General features: G+C 34.2%; 3 protein-coding genes across 6 annotated transcripts in view; 2 read left to right on the forward strand and 1 right to left on the reverse strand.

The window, feature by feature from the left end:
- Positions 1–27,327, forward strand: part of LOC134853315 (vacuolar-sorting protein SNF8-like) — a 340,685-nt gene that overhangs the window by 22,935 nt on the left and 290,423 nt on the right. The gene's annotated exons all lie outside the window — the stretch shown is intronic.
- Positions 1–27,327, forward strand: part of LOC134853314 (pseudouridylate synthase RPUSD4, mitochondrial-like) — a 315,381-nt gene that overhangs the window by 22,935 nt on the left and 265,119 nt on the right. The gene's annotated exons all lie outside the window — the stretch shown is intronic.
- Positions 10,543–11,896, reverse strand: LOC134853087 (dentin sialophosphoprotein-like). The gene has a single exon (XM_063869025.1). It carries the CDS (start codon positions 11,680–11,682, stop codon positions 10,708–10,710), a length of 975 nt encoding a protein of 324 aa, XP_063725095.1. The 5' UTR covers positions 11,683–11,896; the 3' UTR covers positions 10,543–10,707.

Below are 27,327 nucleotides of genomic sequence, written 5' to 3' on the forward strand. Positions count from 1 at the left end.
TTAAAATTAATTGACTTTACTAGTAAGTATTTGTATTTCCTGTGTTTCTTGTTTCCTGTTGCTGCAATACTCAATATTAGTTAGAACGACTTTTTTTCTGCTCTTGGGAAGAAATGACGGCAAAACAAACAGTTGGATCTTCAGACACTATTTGAATAACAGACTCCACTTATGTATGAATGAACTTTGATGCTTATATTTTAGGGAAAAATGAATGAAGGAAAAAATTAGCATGCTTCAGTCAACTTGAAAATCAGTGCAACAAGTTCATTTGGTTTTGACATTTATTAAATAAATTTATTAAAATCAAACTGTCTTTTTTTTCAAAAATTGTCGAATAAAATTTAATTAACAGCCAGTTGCAATGAAATTTGATTTTAAACACTTGCTGTCTTTTGAAAGAAGACAGCAAGTGTTTGAAGACATTACTTCAAATACTTCAATTTCAGTAAAAAATTCCGCAGTAGTCATCGAATCATTTTAGAACCAAAACTATCAGGCTACAAAGAAAGTACCACACAAGGCTATGACCATCTGCAGAGGCTGATCTAGGATTTTCTCGAGGGGGGAGGGGCGGATTTTCAAAAAAATTTCGAAAATTTAGTCGACCTTTTTTTTAGGTCGACCAAATTGATTTTCCGAGCTCTCCTAAAGCTCTAAAAAGACCTAAAAAAAACATACAACTTTCAATTTTTGTAAACGTTAAGAAAAATATCAGTGCAATTCCTATTTTACTCAAAAAACTTGCAATGTCTAAACTATTCAAAGCTCAGATTAAAAAATATCTAAAAACTTGGAAACAGGTTTGACGTTTCTCAAGAGATTGCTCATAATTTATCCACTTTAGGTTTTGTATAATCTTTTTTTTTGTGCTGTAAACCTAGATATGTTCTAATAGTGTGGTTCAATCCGCGCTAAAAACGTGAAACTTTTTTGCCTGGAATAGGTTTTTTGATCAGTTATTGCGTTTTTCAAACAACAAGCATCAAAAAATACGCTTTTCTTTTCTGCAGTTTCGTTACAGTAGTTGTTTTTGCCATTTCATAGCTTATCTCTTGCGCTCTTTCAAAAACATCATTAGCCAAAAACTTCCAAAATTATCAATCTTAAGGAGCAAACATTTTTAAAAAATTGAAAACAATTGAAAAAAATTGTTTTTGCACAGGTATAAAGCAATTCTAGGATGTACAGTTTGAATTAGGTTAAAACTTACTGAATGCCATTTTTTTCTTTCGGAATTGGGTATAAAATTTGTTCCTCACACTGATTGCACTACATATACACGATGTAGATAAAAACCAAAAATGAATTGTTTTCAAATTTTTACTTCATACTTTTTTCTATATGTTCTCAAGTACGGATTCAGAACATTACAAGCACACTGACGCAACGGATTAGAAAAATCTTGCAAGCTCAATTCAGGAAAATACCGGATTTTCAAAGCGTTCTTATCACATTCGAGATCAGTTTTCAGATTTTACAGAAATTGCACCAATTTTAAACAATGACGTCATTCACTGGAAGAAGTTCAGCTGCCATTTTCGCATTCCAGGCAATTAATGGGTTTTGTTCCGATTTTCGAAGAAAACGGAATATTTATTCTAGAGTTGGTTTTTATTTTCAGTCAATTTTCGGCGATCGAAATAATAGTTTTTGACAAGAAATTTTTCTACTGCATTAAAGATATTGAAATCCTAAGGTTTGTTATAAGAAATTTGTTATGCTAAAATTTTTATCTTGGATTATTTTTTGCAAAGTTCTGGGAAGTTGAAAATTGCCAATTTGCCCATGCTCTGGACTAATTGATGCGCCTTTTGAAGATTTTATTCATAATGCTGAAAACCTACCACGAATTTTTCATGCGGGGCGATTTATTCCGCACAAACAGATTGTTCCAAACTGAGATGAGGCTAGCTAATGTATCGCAAAAAAAAATTATACGACTCAAACTTTTACTTAGTAGTTTTTTCCGAAATTTATAGTTTTTTAAACTTTTTCCCTAAAAACTATACGATATGAAATACGGGGTAGTCGGAACATTCAGACTACCCCGTAATGTCCTGATTTACGAGCGGTCTTGTTTATATAGATACAGAGGGGTTGATCTAAGATTTTCTCGATTGTGTATTTATGTGATCGTTGAAGTGGTTGTTTGAGGATATAAAAACGAAAAGTTGGTTAAAAGAAGGTATCGGCATTATTATACGCTTGTTTTGGTGTTTGAAATATTCTATTATCACCTGTGCACGAACATTTGCCGGAGGTAAATTTCAAAGTAAAAGTCCTTTTGGAGTTGGAATTTTCTCCATGTTAAACCGAAAACATCGCGAATTTATTTTTCTTTATTTTAATCTGATATGCTACAAGTTTTCGCTAGGCAACAATTTTGGCCTCTTCCCTTAAAAATTTGCCTGTGCAGCAGCTATTTTTCTCAAAATAATTTTTTTACCAAAAACAAATTTGAGAAGTTTGGCTAGGCACCCCAACGACAATACTCACTTTTTCTTGGCTGCGTGTGTCGTCTGTTTGGAAGAGTCAAGAGGTCGGACGTCCTCCCTTTTTTCATACCCCCCTCCTCCCCCCTCACTGTCCCGAGGTGAACTCCCCTCAGTACTAGTAGTGCAACCCATGTTTTAACCCACAAATATAAACTAGACAGACAGAGAAATTAAACTAAATATTTTATAGGTGTTTTTGGAGGAGATTTTACAGCACAGAGTTTTTGGAGAAGACAGCACAGAAATATACACGAATTTTTGAAATGATATTTTTTGAGCAGTATAAACACGTTTTAAGAGAGTTAAATATATTTGTTATAGTTGCTAAATAACAGTGAGAGATAAAACTATAAATGTTTTTTTTTCTGGTTCGGATTTATTATCAAACTTTTTTTGTATAATATGGACGGGGTTGCGTGTGTCCTGAATAACCGGATAATTCAAAAACTAAGCTTTGATATAATTATGATTTTATAATTTCAAAAATAGCAGGAGAAATTGTGAGAAAAACAGGTCAATATATTCAAGCATAAACTACTTTTCAAGATCAATAACCTCTGGTTGTAATAAATGATAGTGGCTGTTGTAAAATGAATGGTTTAATGATGTTTTAAACAAGGAAATTCATAACCAGTTTTATGCAGCAATAAGTTCCCAAAAATTTCAATTTTTCGGCTGTATTTTATGACGTGTTGACAGATTTTCAGTGGGAAGTCCGATTTTGCAGCGCAAAAATTTTATGGAAAAGATAACTTTCAACAAAACATTCATAAAGTAATCGTTAACGGTTTTGTGATAAATACATTGAAATTGCAGTTAAGGAATGAATTCAATTGTGTGCAAATGGCGCTTCAACTTGCAAAATAGTAATTTTAATTCTATGCCATTAAATTGAAAAAATGTTCTGGTAATTATTTTTATGGAAACGCATCTGGTGCATAAAATTGGATGAAATAGTAAGTGAAAATTGCATTTTGGTGTGACAGGGACAATTTTAACAGTCAGATAGTTCAATGAACAGAATCAAAATGTGTTACATTTCTGGATCAAGCAACCATCCACTTCCTCCAAAGAATTCATGTGAGGGGGGGGGGTCGCTAAGTTCAATGCTCAACCAATCAGAATCGAATATTTATTTTAGGTGCAGAAATTTATTTCAAACTCGGCACGACTTTCTTTTCTTAATTAAAAATAATCATAATAATACTACGATTTTGGTAACAAATATATCCCAGAGTGAAGTCTGAGAGAATGTCTTTGGACCAAAGAGTCCGTTTTTAAACGTCTCTGAATTGAAATTGGGGATAAGGAGTAGCTAGAAAACTTAACTTTTTTGGGGTTTTCAAAATTTAGAAGCTCTTACAGGTCAAATTTGTCCGCCACCTATACGATTTTTTTCTCCAAATCGGCCCCATCCTGGGCAATTATTCTAGAGATACGCCTGTTTCTGTTTAAAACATTCGTTTATAGGCTCGGCTGTTGCCAACTTCTTTAAAATTAATTGACTTTACTAGTAAGTATTTGTATTTCCTGTGTTTCTTGTTTCCTGTTGCTGCAATACTCAATATTAGTTAGAACGACTTTTTTTCTGCTCTTGGGAAGAAATGACGGCAAAACAAACAGTTGGATCTTCAGACACTATTTGAATAACAGACTCCACTTATGTATGAATGAACTTTGATGCTTATATTTTAGGGAAAAATGAATGAAGGAAAAAATTAGCATGCTTCAGTCAACTTGAAAATCAGTGCAACAAGTTCATTTGGTTTTGACATTTATTAAATAAATTTATTAAAATCAAACTGTCTTTTTTTTCAAAAATTGTCGAATAAAATTTAATTAACAGCCAGTTGCAATGAAATTTGATTTTAAACACTTGCTGTCTTTTGAAAGAAGACAGCAAGTGTTTGAAGACATTACTTCAAATACTTCAATTTCAGTAAAAAATTCCGCAGTAGTCATCGAATCATTTTAGAACCAAAACTATCAGGCTACAAAGAAAGTACCACACAAGGCTATGATTATCTGCAGAGGCTGATCTAGGATTTTCTCGAGGGGGGAGGGGCGGATTTTCAAAAAAATTTCGAAAATTTAGTCGACCTTTTTTTTAGGTCGACCAAATTGATTTTCCGAGCTCTCCTAAAGCTCTAAAAAGACCTGTTTTGGTCAAATTTTCTGCAACGCAGGTAATATTTAAAAAACAGGCCAAAAAAGGCGTTTTTGGGCACTTTTTAGAACATTTTGACCAAAAAAATTGCGCCCCTGACCATGTGATAACCCAGGAAACGGCTAATAACTTTAGGTGTAAAACAGTGAAGTTCAATTGCTTGAATTCCAAACTTTAATTTTTTTGTTTCTTTTTTTTTGCTCAGAACGACTGGTTTAATTCCATAAACGAGTATGGCGAACTAAATGAACAATAACCTATTTCATAACAGCACCTATGACCTTGGCAAAAAATAGATAGCAATATAGATAACGTAATTACATAGCGGCAATAATATAAATAACTGCAACTGCTCAAGATTACTGCAACCGCAGTAATACAGACCACAATAAACTGAGTGAATAAATTTTTTTAAAAAAGAGAAAAAGGTCAAAACACTTTCATTTGGTCAATTTTTTCTAACCTGCTTTTGGAAAAAGTGATGAAAAAGTCTGTTATAAAGGATTTTCGTGGTTTAAAAAAATATCAATATAATTGATTCCCAAGTTACGGTCATACAAAAAAAATTGGATTGAAAATTAAATCCATTTGTACAGCAAAAATATAATGCATTATATCTCATTTGAAATCCAAATAATAAATTTTTTCACTTTCATTGCTTCGCTTCGTTTTGAAAATTCATAAGAAATTGATGTATTGATGTATTGAATATGTTAGATTTTTATACATGAAATTTCTGTGCGGGAAGTTTCAATTGGAAAATTTTGATGATGAATTCGATTTATCGGGTTATTTATAGATGAAATAACGTAGAAACTGTATAATTAGACAGAATGTTTGTTAAATCCGCGATGTAGACTCGTCCAAAAAAGCGAATTTTCAGACTGTTAAAAAATTTATCTCAACTTTCATCTGAGGCAACAATGAAACCACAATGTTCTAGAACCCCTGCAATTTTGTCTGGTAAAACAAGGCCCGCAAGATCAAATATAAAAAATCAAAATTTTTGTTCACATCCGACCTTTCAACAAAAAAAAATGACACAATAACGAATTTTTTCATCACGAAATCATATATACAAGGGCGGATTTAGGGGGACCAGGTTGATATTCTCCCTCAGTGATTCGTCCTTCTGTGATTCGTCTACGGGCTCGCTTGTACCGACTTGAATGTCTAAGAGACGCAGACAACAAGACTTACCACTTCGCCAAAAAGTTTTAGGATTGCGCAAAACAAATAAAGTCAAATACTGGGGCTAAATGATCACTGAAAACTAACGGATCAAAGGAGGAGCGTAAAACAGAAAGCACAGTAGTTGGTTTTGCTGAGGGTTATTGAAGTGTAAAATAGATGGGATACTTTTCCGGGCGGGGGGATGGGGGGTCTTTGGGGGATTGGGGGGATTGGGGGATTGGGAGGAGGGCTTGCGATGAATTGTCAGGGAGAGGGAGTAAACGTGGGGGGGGGGATAAAAGGGGTGTTCTCTGAGATGATTTTTTTTTAAAATGAGAGACAAAAAAAATATAAATTTTTCTTTGAAATGAAACATTTTACAAAACGTAATACGTAGCAACATCAGTAAAAAGTAATCGAGAAAGCTTTGAAAAAGTTGTATATTTCATGATTAATCTGTCGAAAAAATCCATTACAACCGATTTTATTTCTTTATAATGGATTAGATTGGCATGAAAAATATTAGGTTTATAATCCATTTTCAATGGATTGTGATCAATTTGTTTTATAGATACTGACCATATTTTGAAAAGATAATAGATTATGATCCATGGGTGCATGTATATTGAAGCCCTTTCAGTCGTGATTCGAACGACATTAAAAAACAGTGTCGATAAAAAACCGGTCTGAACTTTTTAATTTTTGGTCTAATTTTGAGCAAAAAATATAACAAGAGCTTTTTTAAGCTTAATTTAAGCCGAGAAAACTTAATTTTACTCAATTAGTCAGTTTTTTAGCGCAACTTTGTGCAATTTAGCTCTTTCTTGTGTGGAATGAAATGTTGCATTTGTTTCGCAATATCCTAAAAGCCTAAAAGTCCTAAAAGCAGTGTAAATTTATATGGTGAATTGTTGTACCCGTGTAGGAACTTTACATCTGTGTTTGTATTTTTAGCGTATTTGATGGATCAATTCATTATTCTAAATAATAATTCGAGGTCAGACATATATAGCTTTTGTTTATTTCGATCAGTATTATTTTGATGTACTTGATTGATAGAAAAAACATTTACATGTCCTGGTAGTGGTTTCAGATGTTTTAGTTGTTGGTTATATATTGATAAAACTTTGAGAAAATAGGGGGTTGCTTATTTTAACTTTGGAGATGTTTTTTTTCTATATTTGTGTAATTGTCTTCGAAAAGTAGTTTACTGTTTATTATTTTTATAGTTGGGATAAGTTTAGTAATATTTGTGCTTCCAACGATATTTGTTCCATGGTTCGAGTTGAAATAAGAAACAATTGAATTTTCCGTAAATTGTTAGAATTGCGACTTGTGCAGTGGCTAGTTTACTTTAGGTTTTAGACGGAGAAAATTTTGGATGTAGAATTTGAATCTCATTCCATGTAGGTATATTTATAACATTTGATTCTGCACCACTATCAGTTCGAAAATCTATTTCAAGATCTGGTGATTGGAAGTTTTTGCTTTTCGGGCTTTCTAGGAGAAGTGGATTTTTCAAAATTTGTACTTTAATTGATTATATGTTACTTGTTGTATTTTGGTACATCGTGTTCATATTGGATTTGATTTCAATTACATGTGGGGTGTAATTTGTTATTTCTTGAATATTATCTAGTTTTTGAGGACTAGAACTAATGATTTTATTTTGGTGATAAATCGATTTGGTTGGTGTTTAACGTTCATTTTCTATATTGAGCATGTTTATAATAAGTGTGTTTTACGTATCAACTCCGTCATCTGTAGTTTCACAGTGTATGTGATTTAACTGTAGTTCTGAAGTTTCTGCTTTGTCGATCTGTTTTGTCTGATCTTGTTTCGTCTGCGAATTTTACTTGAACAAATTGTCTTTATGTTTTAGTGTACTGCCTCTATAGTTCTGACTTTTATGTTTGACAATTGAGTATTATTTCGATGTGGTGACTGAGAATAGTTTCTTGGCCTGTTCTAATAGTTGCTTCTTCTATTTCTAGAAATATCACGGAATTTATTATTATAAATTTTAAAATATGGTCTACTGTTGAAGTAGTTTTGTGATCTTTTATTTGAATAATTTCGATTTCCACTACTTGAATAGTTTCGATTTCTGTAGTTTGAAGAATTTCTTGAACGGTCATATGAATAGTTTCTATTTGGAGAGTTTGAATGAGAACTGTTCCTGTTATAGTTTGAATAGTTACTTCTATTTGAATTTGATTTAGATTAATTGTTCTCCTACTGATTATTTTGACTGTTTGATCTGCTATATCTATTTTATGAATATTTTTGTGAATTTCGTCGATCTGGTGAATTTCCGCGAAAATTATTTCGATAACGGGACTGTGATCTGTTTTTGCTATAGCTATCTGGAAGTGGTTATCCTGAGCAGTTGTTAGTTTGAGTAATTTTATTTGGTAATCTTGATCTTTTTTCTTGAATCGATAAAAAAATTTGCTTGGTTCTCTGTGTTTTTGGTCTATTTAAGTTGTCTTGTTGTTTTTGTCTGCATTCAGCAATGCTATGTCTATATCTACGTTAACAGTTACACAGTTACACCAATTTCTAAAGATGGTTTGCCTTTTAAACTCGGATTCTTTTCATAGATGTTTAGTATTTGAGTAATTGATCTGCTAGTTTGTTATAGATTTTATTAATTTGTAAAGTTGTTGTTTGAACGTTATTTACAAATTGTAGTTTTAAATTTTCAGGTTCTTCTAATTTCATAGTGATCTCAATTTGTTCTAGTTTCTTTACTACTTTTCGAAAATCTATATCGGGTTCACGGGTCGGTCTTGGATGTGATGCTCTCTTTTTTGTTCCAATTTTTTTGAATTGTGGTGTTAGAGTCGTCATTAAAATTACTGTCATTTTCGTCTTTTTTTTGTAATTATATGAATTAAGAGAAAAGCTTTTTGTACTAGTGATTGAATTTTTACTGCAAGTTGTTTTATTGTTTCATTCGGGAGTCTACAAATTAGGCTGCATCAAACTCTTCGATGTTGTTTGTTTCTTTCTGAGTCGAACGTTTTGGAAATTCTTGTGTGAATCGTTTTCATTCGGATTTCGATTCTATGTGTAAAACCGAAAATTTTTTTTGAGCTGTGCTATCGAGTGTGGTTTTGATTGATGCTGTACGTCTATGTATCCAGTTTTGATGAAGTGGTGTGTATACTGGTTCTGGACCTATATTTAAAAGTAGTTTTGCTGTAACTGCATTTAGGTAGTCTTCTAATGAATATTCAGGATCTATTCCTGTTAATACCATGAGTAGTGATTAGATGTTATGGATGGTCCACTCATAAAGTATGGGTTCAGGGTCATTTAAAATGATTCTGCTGTGTTTGGTTTTTGTGTAAAGTTTGTAAGTTGATTTTTTGTAATTTCATGTTGCTGTAAGTTAAAAGTTAATGGGACGTCGTTTCTCATTGAGAAACTTGAGTTTTTGTGTGGTTTTGTAATTGCATGCTATTACTAGCCTATGCCTGATTTGACTTTAGAGATTTGTTGTTGTAATTGTCGTGGTTGTTTAGAATTCATATAAGGTTTGAAAATATCTGGTGAAAAATATCATCTGGTTGATTCAAATTATTCCAGTGGTTGTTTCGTTGATTATTTTATAAATTATTGTTAAAATTGATTCTAGTAATTTTCATCTTCAGAATAATGTGGTTGGCTTATTGAGAATTGCCTGTTAATTGGGTTTTTACTTTGTTGAAAAAAAAATAGATAATTTTCAGTGCGGTCAATCGGAGTTTTTCGTTTAAAATAAATTAAAGAATGAGTAAGATACTGATTTTAGTATTTTTTGAGTATAATATTGTTCTTGAGCTTGATTACGTGTTGAATAACTTGTTTTGCTATTGGATTGTTGGCATTTTTATTTGTGAAAAAGTCATAATTATGATAAGCAAAAATATTGCTGTTAGCGTGTTTTCGTTTATTAGATTGTCGTTTTTTGATTATTGGTCTGTTTGTTTGGTAATCCATATGCGAGAATTTAGTGTTATACGCGAGTATTTTTGATTATATGCGAGGAATAACAGAAGATTTAAGTTTTGGTTGTAATGTTGTTTGTAGTATTTCTTTTATTTGTGATGTTGTAAGTGTTGGATGGATAGTTAAAAACCATGTTGTGTTGTTGTAGGCAGTGTGATGGAGTTTGGATAGTGTAATGGAGTTAACAAAGTGTGATGGAGTTTGGATACCTTGTTGTGTCAAGTTTCAGCTTTACAAATTCTCGTAAATGTTAGTTATGGATCATGATTGGTTAGTTAGAAATATTTCACAGATATAATTTTATCAATAATTTATTTAGATATAAAAACTAGTTTTCAACTACTGGTTCAACTACACATCGATAAAAAAAAGGATATCCAAAGAGAGATATTCTTTTGACACTCATGAATGAAGACGCGAAAAATTCACGCTCATTCTGATTTAACAACTAGTTGCAATTTTTCGGTAACTGCACCAATTTTTTTGTTAAGTTAATTTTGCTACTGGTTTTGAATTCCCTCCCGCTGCTCAAAAAAAACTCATGAAAGAAACTGATTCCGATGGTTTTTTTGAAATTTTTTAAGCGATTTAACTGTGTTTCAACATTCTGTGTTCTCTAAACTGCTTGGTGCTATTACTGCTAATCAAAATAACCGAATATCTTTGATCATCCAGTTTTTTGATGTTTTTAAAAACATTTCGAGCAAGATTTATTGGACAGAGCTATTTACAGAGACTATAGAAATTTATAAAGTATGTCATGAAAGATCATTTAGAACGCCAGTTTATATACACATAGCTTTGCGAAACAATTTTTTATTCATTGAAAACCCTCTTGAAGTCCATTTTTGTTCATCTTCTAGGTTATGGCTGTTAAGCGTACAAATCATAGCATATTTGATCGTCGTCTCCATACTGTTCGTGGCACTGCAAGAAAAGATCAGTGGTATTAGTTGATGGGTAGTACTCGGGAATGCTAGGCTTCGTGATCATGAAGTATTTCTTGAAAATCTCAGCTATATCCTCCAGAGTTTTGATCATTTCTCCGATTGCATCCTTCGCTTCGTAGATTTCCATCAAGTCAGACGATGGATAGTATGATGAGCTGCTCTTGGAAGAGTCCATCGAAGAGTCGGAGTACCAGGAAGAGTCCATAGAAGAGTCCGAGTACCAGGAAGAGTCCGAAAACCAGGAAGAGTCCATAGAAGAGTCCGAGTACCAGGAAGAGTCCGAGTACCAGGAAGAGTCCGAGTACCAGGAAGAGTCCGAGTACCAGGAAGAGTCCGAGTACCAGGAAGAGTCCATAGAAGAGTCCGAGTACCAGGAAGAGTCCATAGAAGAGTCCGAGTACCAGGAAGAGTCCATAGAAGAGTCCGAGTACCAGGAAGAGTCCATAGAAGAGTCCGAGTACCAGGAAGAGTCCATAGAAGAGTCCGAGTACCAGGAAGAGTCCATAGAAGAGTCCGAGTACCAGGAAGAAGCCGAGTACCAAGAAGAGTAAGGGTACCAGGAAGAGTCCGAGTACCAGGAAGAATCCATAGAAGAACCCGAGTACCAGGAAGAGTCCGAGTACCAGGAAGAGTCCGAGTACCAGGAAGAGTCCATAGAAGAGTCCGAGTACCAGGATGAAGAGTCCGAACTATCGCCCGAGGGAAGCTCTCCTCCTTTCTTTTTTTTGTTTTTGTGAGTTTTCTCTGCTTTTCTCTCGAGCTTTTCTTGAGACTTAGTAGGTTTTCTTCGGTCAATCGACTGGTCACGTTTCTGATGTTTGGATGGTTTTTGCTCGGTCGGCAGAACCAAGAGAGCAAACATCACCAAACAAAGCAGCGAGAATTTGCTCAAACTCATCTTGTAATCAGACGAGATTTATGTTTCCAACTCAGTTATCAAAGAAGACCAACTGTTTTGCTCCGAGACTGATTTTCGAATGAATTTCTCCGGTTTTGGCGCTGGCTGGCAATATACTGACAAACGTCAGAAGAACACGCCACAGCTTCTGGCTGATTTAGAAAATAGCCAAAAATCATTATAAAAATGCTATATGAGTAAGAGCAAAGGTCTTCAGCTGATATATAAAAGCAAAAACTAACCAACAGCTCTGCTAGTTTATTTTTCTACAGTTTACAAGTGTTTTTGAGTTTTCTGCCTTTCATACAATCTTGCTTATAGTTTTCTACCTGTCTGCGTTCTTTGTTAACAATCAGAATGCAATCGAAAGAAACAGCTAAAACCGCCTTCAAACCAACAGTATACCTTAATCTGCCACAAGAGTTGAAAACAATTGTTTTTCAAGAACAAGATAAATAATTACTCAATTCACTAAATTAGTGCATAAAATACAAACGAATAAATACAAAAGTATAAAAAAATACAAATCTCACCGTATTTTGGTCTCTTTAGTTCTTTTTTTTGCGCTCATTCATCGGTGCAAATGGAAAAAATACAAATTCAATGCAAGCGGAAGTTCTAATTGGATCGGCGGAAGTATATCGTTTAAACTTGAAAAGGGAATGACGGCCGACTTATACGAGGTCTACCGAAAGAGTGATGTGACATTTGTTGCTACTTTTTCTTATACTTTCGCCCCGTTGAACAGGAATATGATTGTCAAAATAGGAAAAAAAACTCTAGATTTTGATTCAAAAAGTGGCTCCTCAGAAACATAATTACAATTTTTTTAGAGTTAGTGAGTGTGGATTAGAAACGTCGATTCGATACAATGAGCACCGGATATCTCAGCGTAGTGGTAATAGGCGCTTGCTCCAATTTTGACGATTGGCTAGGTAGTATGTTAGAACAAGTTCTATATTGAACAAAAAGTACGCCTCTTGAAAGTTCGAATGAGACATAAAAAAAGTTGTTCAGGTGAACAGATCTTCTTAACAATCCCCTTTAAGAAAGAGGTCCCCCCTTCACAAGTAGATTAGCTGAATATTTATTTTATTCAGATAAAATTGAACGTATTTTTCGGTGGTATTGTGTTGAATTATGTTTTGTTATCATATTGAAGTAACGGATCTTACCCTCATAATCATAGCCTAGTGTCTGCATTTAGCTACTGATTGAGTTGCTATTTAGATAACTTCTTCAGTCGCGTGTCTTTTTTTTGGTTGTTTTTGTTCATCAAAAAATCTTAGAACTTGTGCAAGCTCGAATTTATTTTTTCTTCGGTTTGTTTCTGTTTTCTTCTCAAGTGACGACAGAAGAAGGGAGGGGCCAGGTGAATGTTTTCCTTCAAGGAATTTCATACCCTCTTATTTTGACCCGTTTATATATTGACCATGGTACCCTCTTTGGTAAAACTTACTGATATTATCTTAAGCCGGACAATGTCAAAGATTTCTTACTATGCGTTTGTTTCTACAAAAACTGTTTAGTTTTCCTTGGAAGAGCTCGTCCTGAAGAAAAACGTTCAATACAGTGTTAAAAAAATTGCATTTTTTGTTGAAAATCCCCTATCTAGCAAAATCCCAGGTTCGGTCCGCAACTCTTTCCAATTAGCTTGCCATAGCTGTAATAAGCAAGATATTTTAGCTAAACTAGGTATATTGCAAAGAACACGAAAAAATATTACTGAGCCAAAAAAAAATATTTAGCCAGTCATTACAATTGAAGGCATTTTCACGTTGACAGCGTCTTTTTAAAAAATACAACTATTTTACTTTTCGATGCAGAATCGTGGCTCCAAAAGCAGTAAATATCAATCATAATTGTTAACTTTACTTTTTTATAAATCATATTATACAAATGCTGATTATGCTCGTCAATTGTTAGTTGTTATTAAAAACTAAAGCTGATCTTTGCACACGTTCTGCATAAAAATGTATGACCACTCAAGCGAAGTTTTTCGAATTCTTATTTAAAGAAGGCGTTATTCAAAGTGAAGCATTTTTGTCAATACCAAAATGACAAATTGATCTTCATTTAACTAGCAAAAAAACCCTATTGTTTTTTTTCATGCATAGCAAGCCAGGTTTCTAATTTTTCAAACAGAAGTTGTTCCGTGCTAAAAGTTCTCGAAAAATTAGTTCTCTGATAGTTTCGGCAAAGTCAAATATGCAACAGTGGGCTGAGAGGGCGCCTCTTTAATTCTGGCAGCCATTTTTCCCCCGTTAGTACTAGCTATTGGCCTCCCTTTGGTAATATTTACCACATCCAATTTCGTCCTGCTTCGGCTAACCGACATTAAATTTTTCTGAAAGCTCCTTTGTTGCCAATACATACAAACTTTGTCGCTATTTTGTGGAATTTTTTAAAAATCTGCCTTCGTCCCCCCTCCTCAGAGAAAATCCTGGATCCGCCTGCCATCTGCATTGATTCCCAAACCTAAGCTAGAGGATTTGCACATTTTTGTTAACGATTATTTGAAATTTTCTTGGTTGTAATTTTTTAAACTGAGCTGGAGTGTGTTATATCCATGAGTTTCTTTGAAAAAACTCAGGTGAGTGAAAAATTTGATACAAACTGAAGAGTTTTTTACGCATGAAAAACACAAAGATCTGATTTTTTCATGGTTTAACGAGGAGCACAGCAGCTGATACACAATGCAAAACGCTTTCACCGTAAATCGTAATGATGACTAATCTTTAAACTCGACTCTTGTTTTTTTTCGAAAATTTAGACAGAAGAAATAAGGAAAGTTAAAAATTTTGTGTGCCTTCCTCGGGTATTGTCCATGCATGTTTTCCAGTAAATAGTCGGAAATCTGCAAGGAAATGTCCAATAAAGAGTCAGTATTGGCCTAAAACTGCTAGGAAAAGTAGCTAGGAAAAGTCTGGGCGTGACGACAATCCGACTGACCAACCAGCCGCCCGAACAAAATTTTGCGAATGACCTTGTATTAGAGCCAGTCAATTGAACAGCCAATAGACACAAAATGAATGCCTTTTTGCAGGTTTTAGCAAAATTGATTTTTCTGTTCCTGTTATTTTATTTATTTTCTTTTTGAGGCAAAACTTCTAAAGAAAACTATGAATCTCTAAAGATGGTCTTGACCTTATATAAGTCTTGCTGTTTTTGTGTTTGTTTTTTTTTTCAGGATTTTGATTTTTCGAGGTTTGACTTATGATTTTTTGTAAATTGTTAAAAGGAAGACAAACTCCACTATCGAACAGCAAAAATGTAAATGTCGCCGAAAACGCGATCGATTTCTATTTTCGAAAGTGGAACTTAATTTTCAGATTTACCTGGTACATAAAAAATTTACCTACTAATACAGATTTCTGATATAGCAGTACTGTTATTACACTTGCGATCAGCTGAGTGTATTGTTACAAACCGTCTTTTTTCTAATATAAGTCGCAAATGAAATTGCTAACTGTGAAAATTTTCAATCTTTCTCAATTCCTGTTTGACTTGCAAAAAATGAAAAACTATTTTTTACACAAAAAAATCTGACACTCGGAAAAGTAAAAAATCAGATTTTTTGACCTTTTTTTGATTTCCTGTTAAGAAAGAACAGGTATAATGAAAAAAAAATGTTTTTTTTTTTCATTTTTTTGACGCGCTTTGGAAATTATTTTCTCTTTTTTCAAAAATTTAGTATCAAGTAGAATTGCATCCCCCACTCCCCCCCCACTGTGTGCCTGCGTAAATTTTCGGACTTTATTTACCTTATCTCACTTTTTACAGTCCTCAACAAAATGTGTGATTTTGACCCATTTTTTTGGATTTAGGATTTTTTTGAATTTTTTGGTTTCTCGAAAACTACCATCGCAAGGTTAATATTTTGGGTTCAATGGACAGAGCACATGGTAAGAAGCTCCCCTATTTAAGTGGTTACGCCCAATTGATTTTACACAAAACCTTGCGACTCTCTGAGAGGTCAATTTTTTTGATACTTTATGACTTTTCTCAAAAACTACCCTCCGGAATCTGAGATATCGGTTTCAATGGTTAGAACAAGCTGTGGGAAACTCCCCTGCATAAACAGTTGCGCCTAGTTTTTTTTACAGTTGCGCCTAAATTTAGCAAATTATTGTTTTCAAAGGTTGATTTTGGTTATAACACTGCTTAGAATGTTTTTTTTTCTGAGGCGAATACAAAACACAGTGAGCAAAGTTAAATGTGTATTTTATTCGAGAGTTACAATATGCGACCACCCTCACACAACATGTTACTGCCAATGACGCAGATCTGGTTTTTATGACATGAATTACGACATGAGATTTATACTGCATAATTAATGGTGAAAAAAACTTTTCTAGTGAACTTTTAGTCAGAGACGTTTTGCTGAATGTAATTTAATGGCCACAAAACAAAACCGACGTCAAACAACACGATAGTCTTTTGCATTTTTGAATCAGCAACGTGTTGTTTTCAATTTTTTGTCTATTTTTCGGTTTTAATTGTTCATTTGAGATGGCATACGAGTTTTGCGTACATTGCCTGGACTATACTTTTAAAACCAAATTCAATCTCTGAGATCGCAATGAGCAAATTTTACCGTGTACATTTTATGCAAGAGTTTTAAATTGCGACCACCTTTACATAACATGTTACTGCCAATGATGCAAACTTTTTTTACTTGAATAACGAAATGATATTAAATAACTGTAAGACGTATGATAAATGAGCTTTCTATATAATTTTAATAGTGACGCTTTATCGTAAGTTATTCATTGGTTACAAAACTCAAAAAGCAGACCATAACATGATACGATAGCATTTTTGCATTATTGAACCAGCAACGCATTATGATCGATTTCTGTTTTATTAATCGTTTCTTATCATTCATTCAAAATGGCGGAGATTTACTTTCATGATTTTTATCAGGAGCTCGATGACTTTGAGCTGGACATGCCAGGAAGACAGAGAGTTCTTTTCAGTGATAACGAGACCCTCCTGAGAATGTTGCGATGTCAATACAGTAACTGGGCTGACGCAGGAAAAATAACATCAGTTCCCATTGCGAGAATCCCCAGATTGTTCCTGAAAAACATCCAGATGCGCTCAGAAATGCAAAAAGAGCTCAAACCTCTTCAAAAGGGCGAAGATGGTGAAATAAAACTCTATCGGCTACTTATGGAGAACTACAAAGAAAATTCGAAAGGAGTCATTGTGTTTCCGAATATAAATGGACGACAGATTTTCAGCACCCCGATAGCTCAGGTTGAAATTGACACAGTTTTGGTTCATCCGGTGAAAGGAGTATTTCTGTTCAACATAAAAGCTCAAGGAGGGAAGGGGTTGACGCCGCACAAAATTGAACAGGATTTCAAAAAACATTCGGCCTTTCTTCGAATGCTCATGCAATACGGCTACGAAAACCAGTCGGAATTTCCTCCAATTCATTCGGTTTACTGCCATCTATTTGATGACAATAAAAACAAATTTGAGCGCTATATAAATCTTGATCAGAATGATGGTGAACTTTTTATTTTCAGCAAAACAGACTGAAAAATTGAAAACTTTACTACTACTTGGAATCAGAATTTGGCTGCAATTCCCGATTTAGATCCCGAATTATGGGAGAAGTTTGAATTGTTCGTTGCTCGAGTTGTGGCAATTAACTCCATTGAAGGTTCGCTTGCGCTCATTCATGATCAAGTTAGTTCACACTATGTTCAGACGACTAAAGACAACAAAATGATTTTTGAAAAAATTGTAGACAAAAAAGATACGGAAACGGTAGAAATTTTGAAGAACGCCTCGCTGGCAGAATGTCGCTTCAAAAAAAATAAACGCGCCATAATTTGGACAGCAGATCAATTGAAAATAATAACCACTGTCGTTGAGCTTTTTCAGGATCCTAGCCGAGGGGAACTAAGACTGCTCGTTAAAGGGTGCAAAGGATCTGGAAAAACAATGCTCTTAGTATATTTTGCTGGCTCGGATCACGTTATCATTCAGGAAGTTGGCTCGGATCACGTTATCATTCAGAACAATTGCACTATTTTCTATCATCTTCTGGTGACATTGTCTGCAATTTGGGTTAGTTCTGCAAACAATTTATAAGATAAATTTATGATTCACCTGGGAAACCAAATGCATTTTTGCGTAAAAAACGAAACATCTTTTTTACACGTGTTTTAGCGTGGCCCATTAATTAGCTGAAATTTGGCTTCCGACCTGAAAAGAATATGTATTCCAAAAAAAACTAAATGTCAGTAGCGTATTCGGCGGGCGAGTGGGTTGGACGCTTTTCACCCCTCAGAGCTTCCACTCCCTGCCTACTATTCCAAAATTTTCCAGAAAAAGCCTAAAAACGCATTTTTGCTTGTTTTTTTTTAAATTTGCTGTGGTGCAGAAAAATTGGTCAAAATATATAGAAACTCTATCGTGATTTGGGAGAACTGAAAAATCAGTCCGGTTGATCTAGAAAAAATTGACACAATGTTTTGAAAATCCAGTCCCTTCGAGAAAATTCTCTATCCGCTTTGCTCGAAATCAATGTTTTCCTGTTTGATTTTTTTTTGAAATTTCAAAGTGATCCTATATCAGAATCATCGCTGAAAAAAGCTTGGTTGAGAACTGAGATCAAGATGAACGAAATACTCTTGAAAAGAGGAAAGATAAAAAAAAATCTCCTTATTTTGTGTGACGTTTTTTGGGTACCCTATTGAGAGGGAAAAACAAATACACGCAAATCTAAAGTTGTTTCTCGCCTTTTATAACCAGTACAATTAGCAACTAAGGGTCACACTATATTTTCCATAACAAGTTTTAATTTTTTCTGCTGAAACATTCGCGAGAAATTCAATTGATTTTTGAAAATGTTTTTTGATTTTAACGCATAAAAAACTCAAAGGTTGATGTTTTTCGATTAGAACTCGAAAAAGTTCTAAAACTTTTTTTTCAGCTGAAAAAAAAAGAAAAATTCAATTTTTGTCGCCATGTCAGAGAAAAACGATGATACAAGTTTCCTAGAAGCAATTGCTAGCTGATTCCTTTTTCTGGAGAAAAAATGGTTAACACACTGGACCTGATAAGTAATAACCAATTGGCTTTAAAATATGGGTATTTCGAGTCAATCTGAAAAATGTGTGTTTAAAATGGAACGTGCAACATATATTCAATCACAAAGTTAATTTAAAACTGAAACCAACCGGGCAAATGGTTGACTATCATTGAGTTTCAGATTATGAACTGGATAAAAACATCCCAAGGCAACAACAAAAAGAGCAGATGGAATTTATTGAAAATGGTCTAGACCGAGCTCAATTGCTTCTGTTTGACGAGTTTTGCTCAAGGAAGCTGAACGATAAGAAGTACGGTCATAAAGTTTTCGAAAGAAGCTTTTAAAAATACTACAAAAAGATTACAAAATTCTTCTTGGTCAAATGTGTAAATGTTTCACAAATATTTTCTCGGATCCACACAAAGTCAACCTGTTTGTTCTGGTAGGATAGATAAAACTTATTCGAGCTCCTAGTTGACAATAGACCGCAAATACAAGGAGAGTTATGTTCCAAAAAACACTTATCTTCCAAAGGCTCTTAAAATTAGGAAAAAATAACACTCTTACACACTCAGAAAAAAAGTTTTGATTTATTTGTTTCTTCCAATTTCTTGGAATAGCGATGCACCGGATTTTCCGCAAGGCACCACGGGCATCAAGATTTTGCAGAGGTACCTATTATCAGGATGATGCATATAAACGTATTTCCCAGAGTCGCCTCAGGTTACAGTATCATAGTCTAGTTACAAAGTTGATCTGTTCATTCATTGATAGTTTTTCATCAAAAATATCTCTTAAGCTTCTATTTTTTCTATCACATTCAATACTTGTACCTAAAACTGAAAACTTTTGGCGGCATTCGGTATTGTTTTCGTTGTTTTAGCAACTAATTCAGTTTTCTCCGCTTAAGGGGCTAGTCCTAAAGAGCCAAACACATCTTCTAACACATAAAATATAATGGCTGATGACCATCTTTCCATGGCGCCCTACTATTCATGGCATCCATGTTCCGCTTGTAACCATTTCTTCATTTTTCTCGTTGACGATTTGTAGCCGTCTCTCATATCACTACGTCAGTTCTGCAACTCAAATAGGTATAAAACCAGTTGATTGTCTTACTCCTTAGTTCCATCCTAGTTTGCAAAATAGTAACAAAACACTGAGATGGTCGATAAAATTTAACCCTTGGGTAAAAAAAGCAGACTGCTTCGAGTCCAGCAGACAACTACCTTGAAGAAAAGTTGTCAAAGCTCCAGGTACGCGTGTTTTGATCAACTCGAACTGCTATTTTAATCAATCCCTCGATTTTATAATAATCAATAATTACTTTACAGACTAACCCAGTGGTACGTTTATCGACATTGAAATGTATCCTGGACGCACTAATGCTTCCTGGATGCCTGATGGGCTTCTCAGTCTATTTTTTCATGTGATTTTTATTCTTAGCGGCTTTGTTTTTGATTTGACTAAAACTTCGCCTATTTTTTGTTTCTTTCCGGTCCCATTTTTCTATACCGCTTTCTTTTTCATCTCTCTCCCTAACTGAATCAGTCTCTTTTTGTTTTTACTTTCCTCCATTGACATCGTTCGCTAGACATTCAACTTTGCCAGTCAAATAGTGACACTGTTGAAAACATCGCAGGAAATGCGTTGAACAAATCATTGATGAACGAGGCACATTACATACAAGACCAATTCAGAACTACATTGTTGATGAAAAAACCTGGCATTTTTCAAACTCATTGATTGACAACGACGTTTTGAGCAAATAAATCTTTCTTCACGAGGAAGAGTTCTGTTAGATATCATGCTTTTTGTTTTGAAAAGCTTCAGTTCTATTCACCTGATCCACCGCTTTGATCAAAAATTCTCAGCATTTAAATGTAGATTTAGGGTTTGGTAAAGTTCTTTGAAAATTTTTGCGACCACACCTCAACAAATGAACGTAGGATGTAACAATACCATGAAGGCAACAAAGCGCATCAAGCTTTTTTGACCACGCGGCATTGCCATAGAACTTGAGCGGCTTTAAAGCAATCGAACTATTTTTATGAGGCCTTCCATTTTTGTTTTGAAAAAAGAATTCTGTGACAACAAGGACTTGATGTCAGGTGAGAATCCAACATCGAGAAACGTTTCAGTGATATGTACTTGCAACCGGATCTCTTAAGTCCCATTGTAGACATGGGCTACACAATTAAGAGTATCCGATTGCCGAAACATTACACATCTTTTAGCAAGTTTATGACAACAATGAGGCTCACTCATCGGCTCTTTTTGATGAGTTTATATTTGAAACTATTGAAAACTTGAGATTATGCTGGCGAATTAATAAAAATGATCACAAATAACTTTTGGAATCATTTTTGGAGAAACTGAAATAACGTAATAGCAATGATTTCCAGGTCTGTACAGAAATTTCATGCGGCTAAATTTTTTTGTTTTTGTGTTCCACTGTTCTTTCATGAAACAAAAGTTCAGTTGTTATCAAATTCAACCAGCAGTTTTGTCGGAGTGGATTAAGCAAAATTTGAGTCAATAATTTTACACTGAAAAAAACGTGAGGTAAATTTATTATAAGTCACTTAAGGTAAATTACTATTTAGCTAAAATTTATCTCCAGTCCAACATAAAGTGACCTAAGCTAAACTTTCACCCTAAAATTAAAGGTAACTTAAAGAGTAACTTCAGTTAAATCTCACAAAAATTTTTGAAGCTTCAGTTGGGGGCGTTTTTTTACTCAAAAAGGTAACAAAAATTTACTGATCCCTTTTATAGCAATTCAGCGTAGTACGAGTAGTTTTAATTTTGAGAAAGAACAAAAAATTTGAAAAAAAAACTTAATTGTCACCTCTTCGGTTGATGAACCTCTCTATACTAAAAATTCATTGCCTTATTTTTATCTGACAAGCTATCATTTTTAAAAACAAAGAAAATTAGTCTAGTGGAAGCAGTTTAAGCGTAGATCATTATTACTTTTTTTAATAAAAAAAATAAATTTTCTTGAAGTTTTGATGGTAATCCGAATGGAAACGACTGTAATTTACCTCCGGCTTTTGCTTGAAGTCCCCTTGTTCATGTTTCCGGTTGGTTGTCTCAGGATTTTTTTAGCTTTCAAAATAGTAGTAACTTTGTCTTCCATTTAACTGATGTGTTTATTTATTTGATGACTGTTCTTTTTATTCTGTTGATTTCTAATCAAATTGATCGTTTTCTAGCATTTTTATTTGCGGCAACAATTTTTTTTTTCGTCTGACCAATTAATGTTTATTTTTCATGGGATCTAAAGGTGCAAGTTTACCCGGTGGCGATTTTGTGTACATTGGATGGCACCTTAATATTCAAAGTACTGGGTTGTTTTGCTTCTTGGATCTGTTTGAACTTGTTTGCAAGTAAAAATTCGACAAAAGAACTAATCAATAAGTTAAGGTTAAGTTTACCATGAAAAAAGTCCTTAGCTGAGTTATGACAGAAATAACTCACCTAAATTTAACCTCAAGCCACTTCAACTACCACCTTAACTTACCTCAACTTTACCTTAAAGTTCGAAGGTAAAACTACCCTAAGCCATCAAAACTGTTACCTTAACTCACCTCAACTTTGCATAAAGACTTGACCTGAAATGAATTTGACTGATACTTTAAGTAACCACAAGTTCACCTTGAAAATTTGCTTCAACTATTATTCTATCTTGAAGTAACTTAAGGTGAGTAAAGGTAGTAGTTGAGGTGGCTTGAGATAAGGTTAAGGTGAGCAGTTTTTGCCTTAACTGTTGAAGTAACACATTTACTTTTTGAAGTACAGTTACCTCAATTGTTTCAGAGTGCATTCGGCTCAGCTTTCATATACTGATTTCAAAAATATTTCGATTTTGCTTGAATATTGAATTATGTTAGAAGCAACTGTCAATACAGTAAGTTACACTAGTGATGAAAATACTTCTTTCGTAAAGCTGGCTGCGCACTTATCTGCCGCTAGAAAACTTGAAGAAGAATCAGCATTGCATATTAGTCAGTTCTCAGAGCCCAAAAATTAACAAGCTGGCCGACTGTTTTCAAATTGCTTCTCTAAACGCAAACCTCAGATCAACTTACGAAATCGTCCGTTTTGTAGAGAATTATAGAAAAAATTCAATTACGAAAGGGATGGAAATTGAATGCAAACCCGCCCATAACTTCCATGGCGAACCAGTAGATGTTCGAGCTTGCAATGACGAGTCTGATTTTGTACAGAAGAGTGTCAAAACTATTGAAGAATATCTCAACCACTCTAGAGGATTGGCATTCCTACCAGTTATCGCAAATGTTCCCGAAGATTTATTGTCACATATATCTTCAGTTTTGACAGCGAAAGAAATTAAAAATGGTTATTGTGAAAGTTTGTATATAGAAACCAATGACAAAACTTTGAAAGCTTTGCCCTCTGTTTACTTTTTTGATATCAATGGCAATGAAGGCTTAGAGTTTGCTGTAGTTGTAATTTTGCTCTATGGCAATAGTAGTGTCGAAAGAAAAACTGAGTTATTCTTCCATGAAATTTTTACCCGAGCATGCGCAAAACTAGTTATTGTTTATGCTATAGACAAAAAATGGGAAAAACAAGAGCAAAAGAAACAAATGAGGGTAAATTCTGAAAAAGTTTTAAAAACTGTGCTCGAATCAACAGAACCAAACTCGCTCGTGTTTTTGGTCGGAACCAACTTCCAATTCAATTTTATTACACCTATTTCACAATCGGACTTAAAAAACCAAAATATCAGTTTGCCGAAGGTTGAAGGAATTCAACACTTTAAAGGGCCCAATCATGTCATCATTCTCCAAAAAGAAGATCTGTATAGGCGAAAAGATGTGGAAGAATTGATTGCTGTTGGGTTGAAAAAAATTTTAATTGTTGGTGGACGCGAAATTATTTCCTGGCAAGAAAACTTTTACTTTCTTACTTCTATGATTCTTAGTTGTGACTTGTATTCTGGGCACTTTGAAAGCGCAAGTAAGATGGAGTGGGATAACGGTACTGTTGATGAATTTTCAGCGCAAATCGACCATTTTCTCAACAAAACGGAGAACAGAAATGTTTTTGATTTGCAAAAACTCAGCCTAGTTGACAAAAAATTGGACTTTGACAAGCTGCTTTGTTCAAACGAGCCATACTTCAAGTGGGAAAACTGGAACCAAAAAGCCAAGGAGTTTGATCGATTGCACTTGTCAAGCTCTCGTGTAAAGTTCATTTATAACGAATGTCTAAAATTTTTGAATAAAAAAATGACATTGAACAATCTTTGTCAAAGAACTAATATTGCCTCATCTTTACAGAATCTGAAGGTTCTGAATAAGATCGCAAACAGTCTGCTGAAACAATATTTGAGTGAAATTTTGAAACCCAGTTATATCTTAGAAAATCTAACTGTGGCGCCTGGCGAGTTGTATTCCTTCCAATTCTTTGCTTTTCAAGCACTTGAACAAGCTGATTTTTTAGTCAAATTTCACCCCCGTAATGTTAAAACTTTCCATCGAATCTACCGAGTGATGGAAATTGTACGAGCAAAACAAGCAAATGGTGTTCAAGCAAAACATGTAGTGATAGAAGATGAGTTAAAACATGGAGAACATGCGGCTGGATTACGACATCTTAAAGTGATTGAAAACTTTCAAGAGCCAAATCTTTTACAAAAATGTGATCTGTATTCGCTTCAACGAGAAGATTATGAAAAAGAAAATAGTTCAAATAAAAGAAACGCAAAAAATGAACAATTAGCCGAGATTGCTTGCGAACTTTCGACACTTTTTCTTGCTCATATTAAAGAAAAGGAAATTAAAGAAGACTCAATTCAAACTCGTTTACAATCATTTCAAAGTATTTTGACGTTCGTAATTCATCAACCTATTCGATTTGCTCTCGAAGCATTAGAGTGGAATCTGACTCATAAACCAGCGCTGGAGGCACTGAACGAATCATTTTTGTTCTTTGCTATTATACTCAACGAAGTTGACAATATAAGCACAAAAATCGAGAAAAGAAAGACATTACATGGAAAAAGATTCTAAGGAACTTACTAGACCTGTTCTCCGATCAACAATCTCGTTCGAAAACATCAAAATTGTTCATGCTTAAAACTTAATTAAATTTGTTTAGAAAAAAATTTTGTTGAGATAGCTGCTGTAATTTGAAAGCTGTTAAGATTGCCCAACTATCCATTCTCTCTGAGAACGCACAGAAAACGTCGAACTGCCTTGACTGCCATATAAAGATACAAATCAAAGTTCAAAAATGAAGCAATATTAAAGAGTACATACGTGAGAGCCATCTAAAGGGGGAAGGGGATGGGTCATATTGTGGGGTTGAAAAAGAGGCGCTATCGTTTAATTACTCTCAATTTCAATTTGTTGCTTTTTTGAATATAATAAGAGTTGTCAGCGCTAAGAATGAGTATCCGGTTAGTTTGAAATAATTTAGACCACAAAAATTATGTAAGATTTATAAAACATCTTTTTTTCATTTTTTTTTCAACAGTTTTTAAGCTATTTAGCCATAGAATTTTTCTTTCCGTAGAACACAAGAACAAAGTAAAATCAGTTTCAAGTCCAAACTGAAAGAGTGGGGCAAAAGAGGGGCAAATCGAAAATTTCTACCAATAAAATGATTTCTTCAGCTCGGGTTTTTCCTCAAAAATAGCATATATTAGCGTCAAAGACGCTTTCAGAAACTTTTGGTCGATTGGCCAAAAATGGATGACGCAAAACAACAAAAGAAAGGGGGAACCCTTTGGTTGGTAAGGGAGTACAATCCATAAGGGAAGGCCTCCGCAACTCCTTAAATCAGCCCAATAAGTAAAAAATCTGAATTAGATTGATTCTCACCCCGCCACTCCGCCCCTACCTTAATCAGCAAAATGAATTCAAAATTTCATATTTCGAGTCACAACTGATTTTTCAGATGAGAAATTTAGAGCGACTATTTTTTGAATATATGTATTTAAACCTGACAGGGCGGTCTAAAATTAGTTAACTTTGACATCAACCACTCCGTGATTTTTTGCTATCTGTCAATAATTTTGAATTGAATTGTTGTCTAGTCGTTTTCATGTACCATACTCTCAGATGATTGGTCGAAAAAACTCATGTCTGCCCTTTTCAGACGTGGTAACTTATCTCAAATCCAAAACAGTTTCGTATTCCCTCGCTCGACGACTCTTGATGGTCAATATGTGCAAAATGCTGATTGGCTCGAGCCTGTTTTAACTTAAAAAATAATTCTGACGATATAAATTGCGAGGTGGAGAAATAACGAGAAAAGCGCAATAAAAATCATAGCAGATAATGAAGTTATGCAAAACTCATAAGTTAAATCTTTCGACAAAGGTGTTGAAGTTTTCTTGTTGGTTACGAATGCTTCGATACTGTTTTCGGAAACAAAATCAGCGGTTGACCAAAACTCAAGGCAAAATCTATGCTTGATGAAAACTTTCATATTTTCTATTTTTCAATCGCTTCGTTATTTTTTGCGTTGCAAATCAGAAAATTTTGGTTCAAATTTACATCGACGATTGGCGAAAGCAGTCTAACAAACATTGAGAAATCGATTTGGTGGGCCAGCGAACGTTTCTGGTTCAATTCTTGAAATGTAGTTTTCGCTGACATCTATTTTTTCTAGTTGCTGTAAGTTTTGAAACCAATCCCGAGTTATAAACTTTTTGGGCTTTTTGCTCTAAAGATCAAAATTTGTACTTGAGTTGGTAAAATATAGCCCCGATTTTTAACAATTTGGTTTTCTGAATTCTGATAGGAGCATTTAGCTGTTAGTTTTCCACTTCTAGTGGCAAACGCAAGTTCAGATTGAATTGAAAAGCATGCTCTAAGTAAACCTATCAGCCTATCAGTAAAATTTAACACAAATGTTTTATCGTTGGCCTTTAAATCTGGTTTGTAAATAAATTTTCATTCAAGCGCTTATATCAAAGGCAAAACTATTTTGCTCATACCTTACTCAGAAGTCGTAAAAGCATCCAAAAAATTTTTTGTTCATGCATTTAATTTCCTTGCAGACTTCATCACGTCATTTCTACTTACTTTTAAATGTTTTCCATTCTAAATGGAAGGGTTGCTTACCTATGTTTAAACAAAACTTTTGTTTCCTCAACATGTGGTTTTTTTTTCAAAAAAAAAACTATTTCCTCAGTGTAGCTTTCTTCTACCATCACGGGACATATAAATTGTAATTTTGGGCTTACAGTTGCCATAGAAGGAAAAATTGTACACTTTTTTGCAGTTTTTTCCGCACTTATTTTTTGTAATAAGTTCTTACATAGCAAACATGAGAACAATTATTGGTTTAAAAACAGGTCAAAAGTAGAATCAAGTTGTTTTCATTGTGTGGCTCGGTCATTCAAACGAAGCTGAGACAAAAAAAGTATATTTTCTTAAAAGCGTTCATTAGAGAGCAGGAGATCTAAGCTTAGCCATGAAGTACATTTTTCTACCATGCGAAAGATCACAAAACATATTTAAGTTGTTTGAGAAAAGCTGATTAAACATTGATCATAAATTATGTGGATTATCAAAATTTGATTTGTTTTTACACTAACAAATGGCTGAGCA

This window comes from Symsagittifera roscoffensis, chromosome 8, assembly GCF_963678635.1.
Source record: "Symsagittifera roscoffensis chromosome 8, txSymRosc1.1, whole genome shotgun sequence".
Classification (NCBI taxonomy): domain Eukaryota; kingdom Metazoa; phylum Xenacoelomorpha; order Acoela; family Convolutidae; genus Symsagittifera; species Symsagittifera roscoffensis.

Bases quoted from the DNA above. Each gene is read 5' to 3' on its own strand.
- LOC134853087 (XM_063869025.1), bottom strand. From the start codon at position 11,682: ATGAGTTTGAGCAAATTCTCGCTGCTTTGTTTGGTGATGTTTGCTCTC.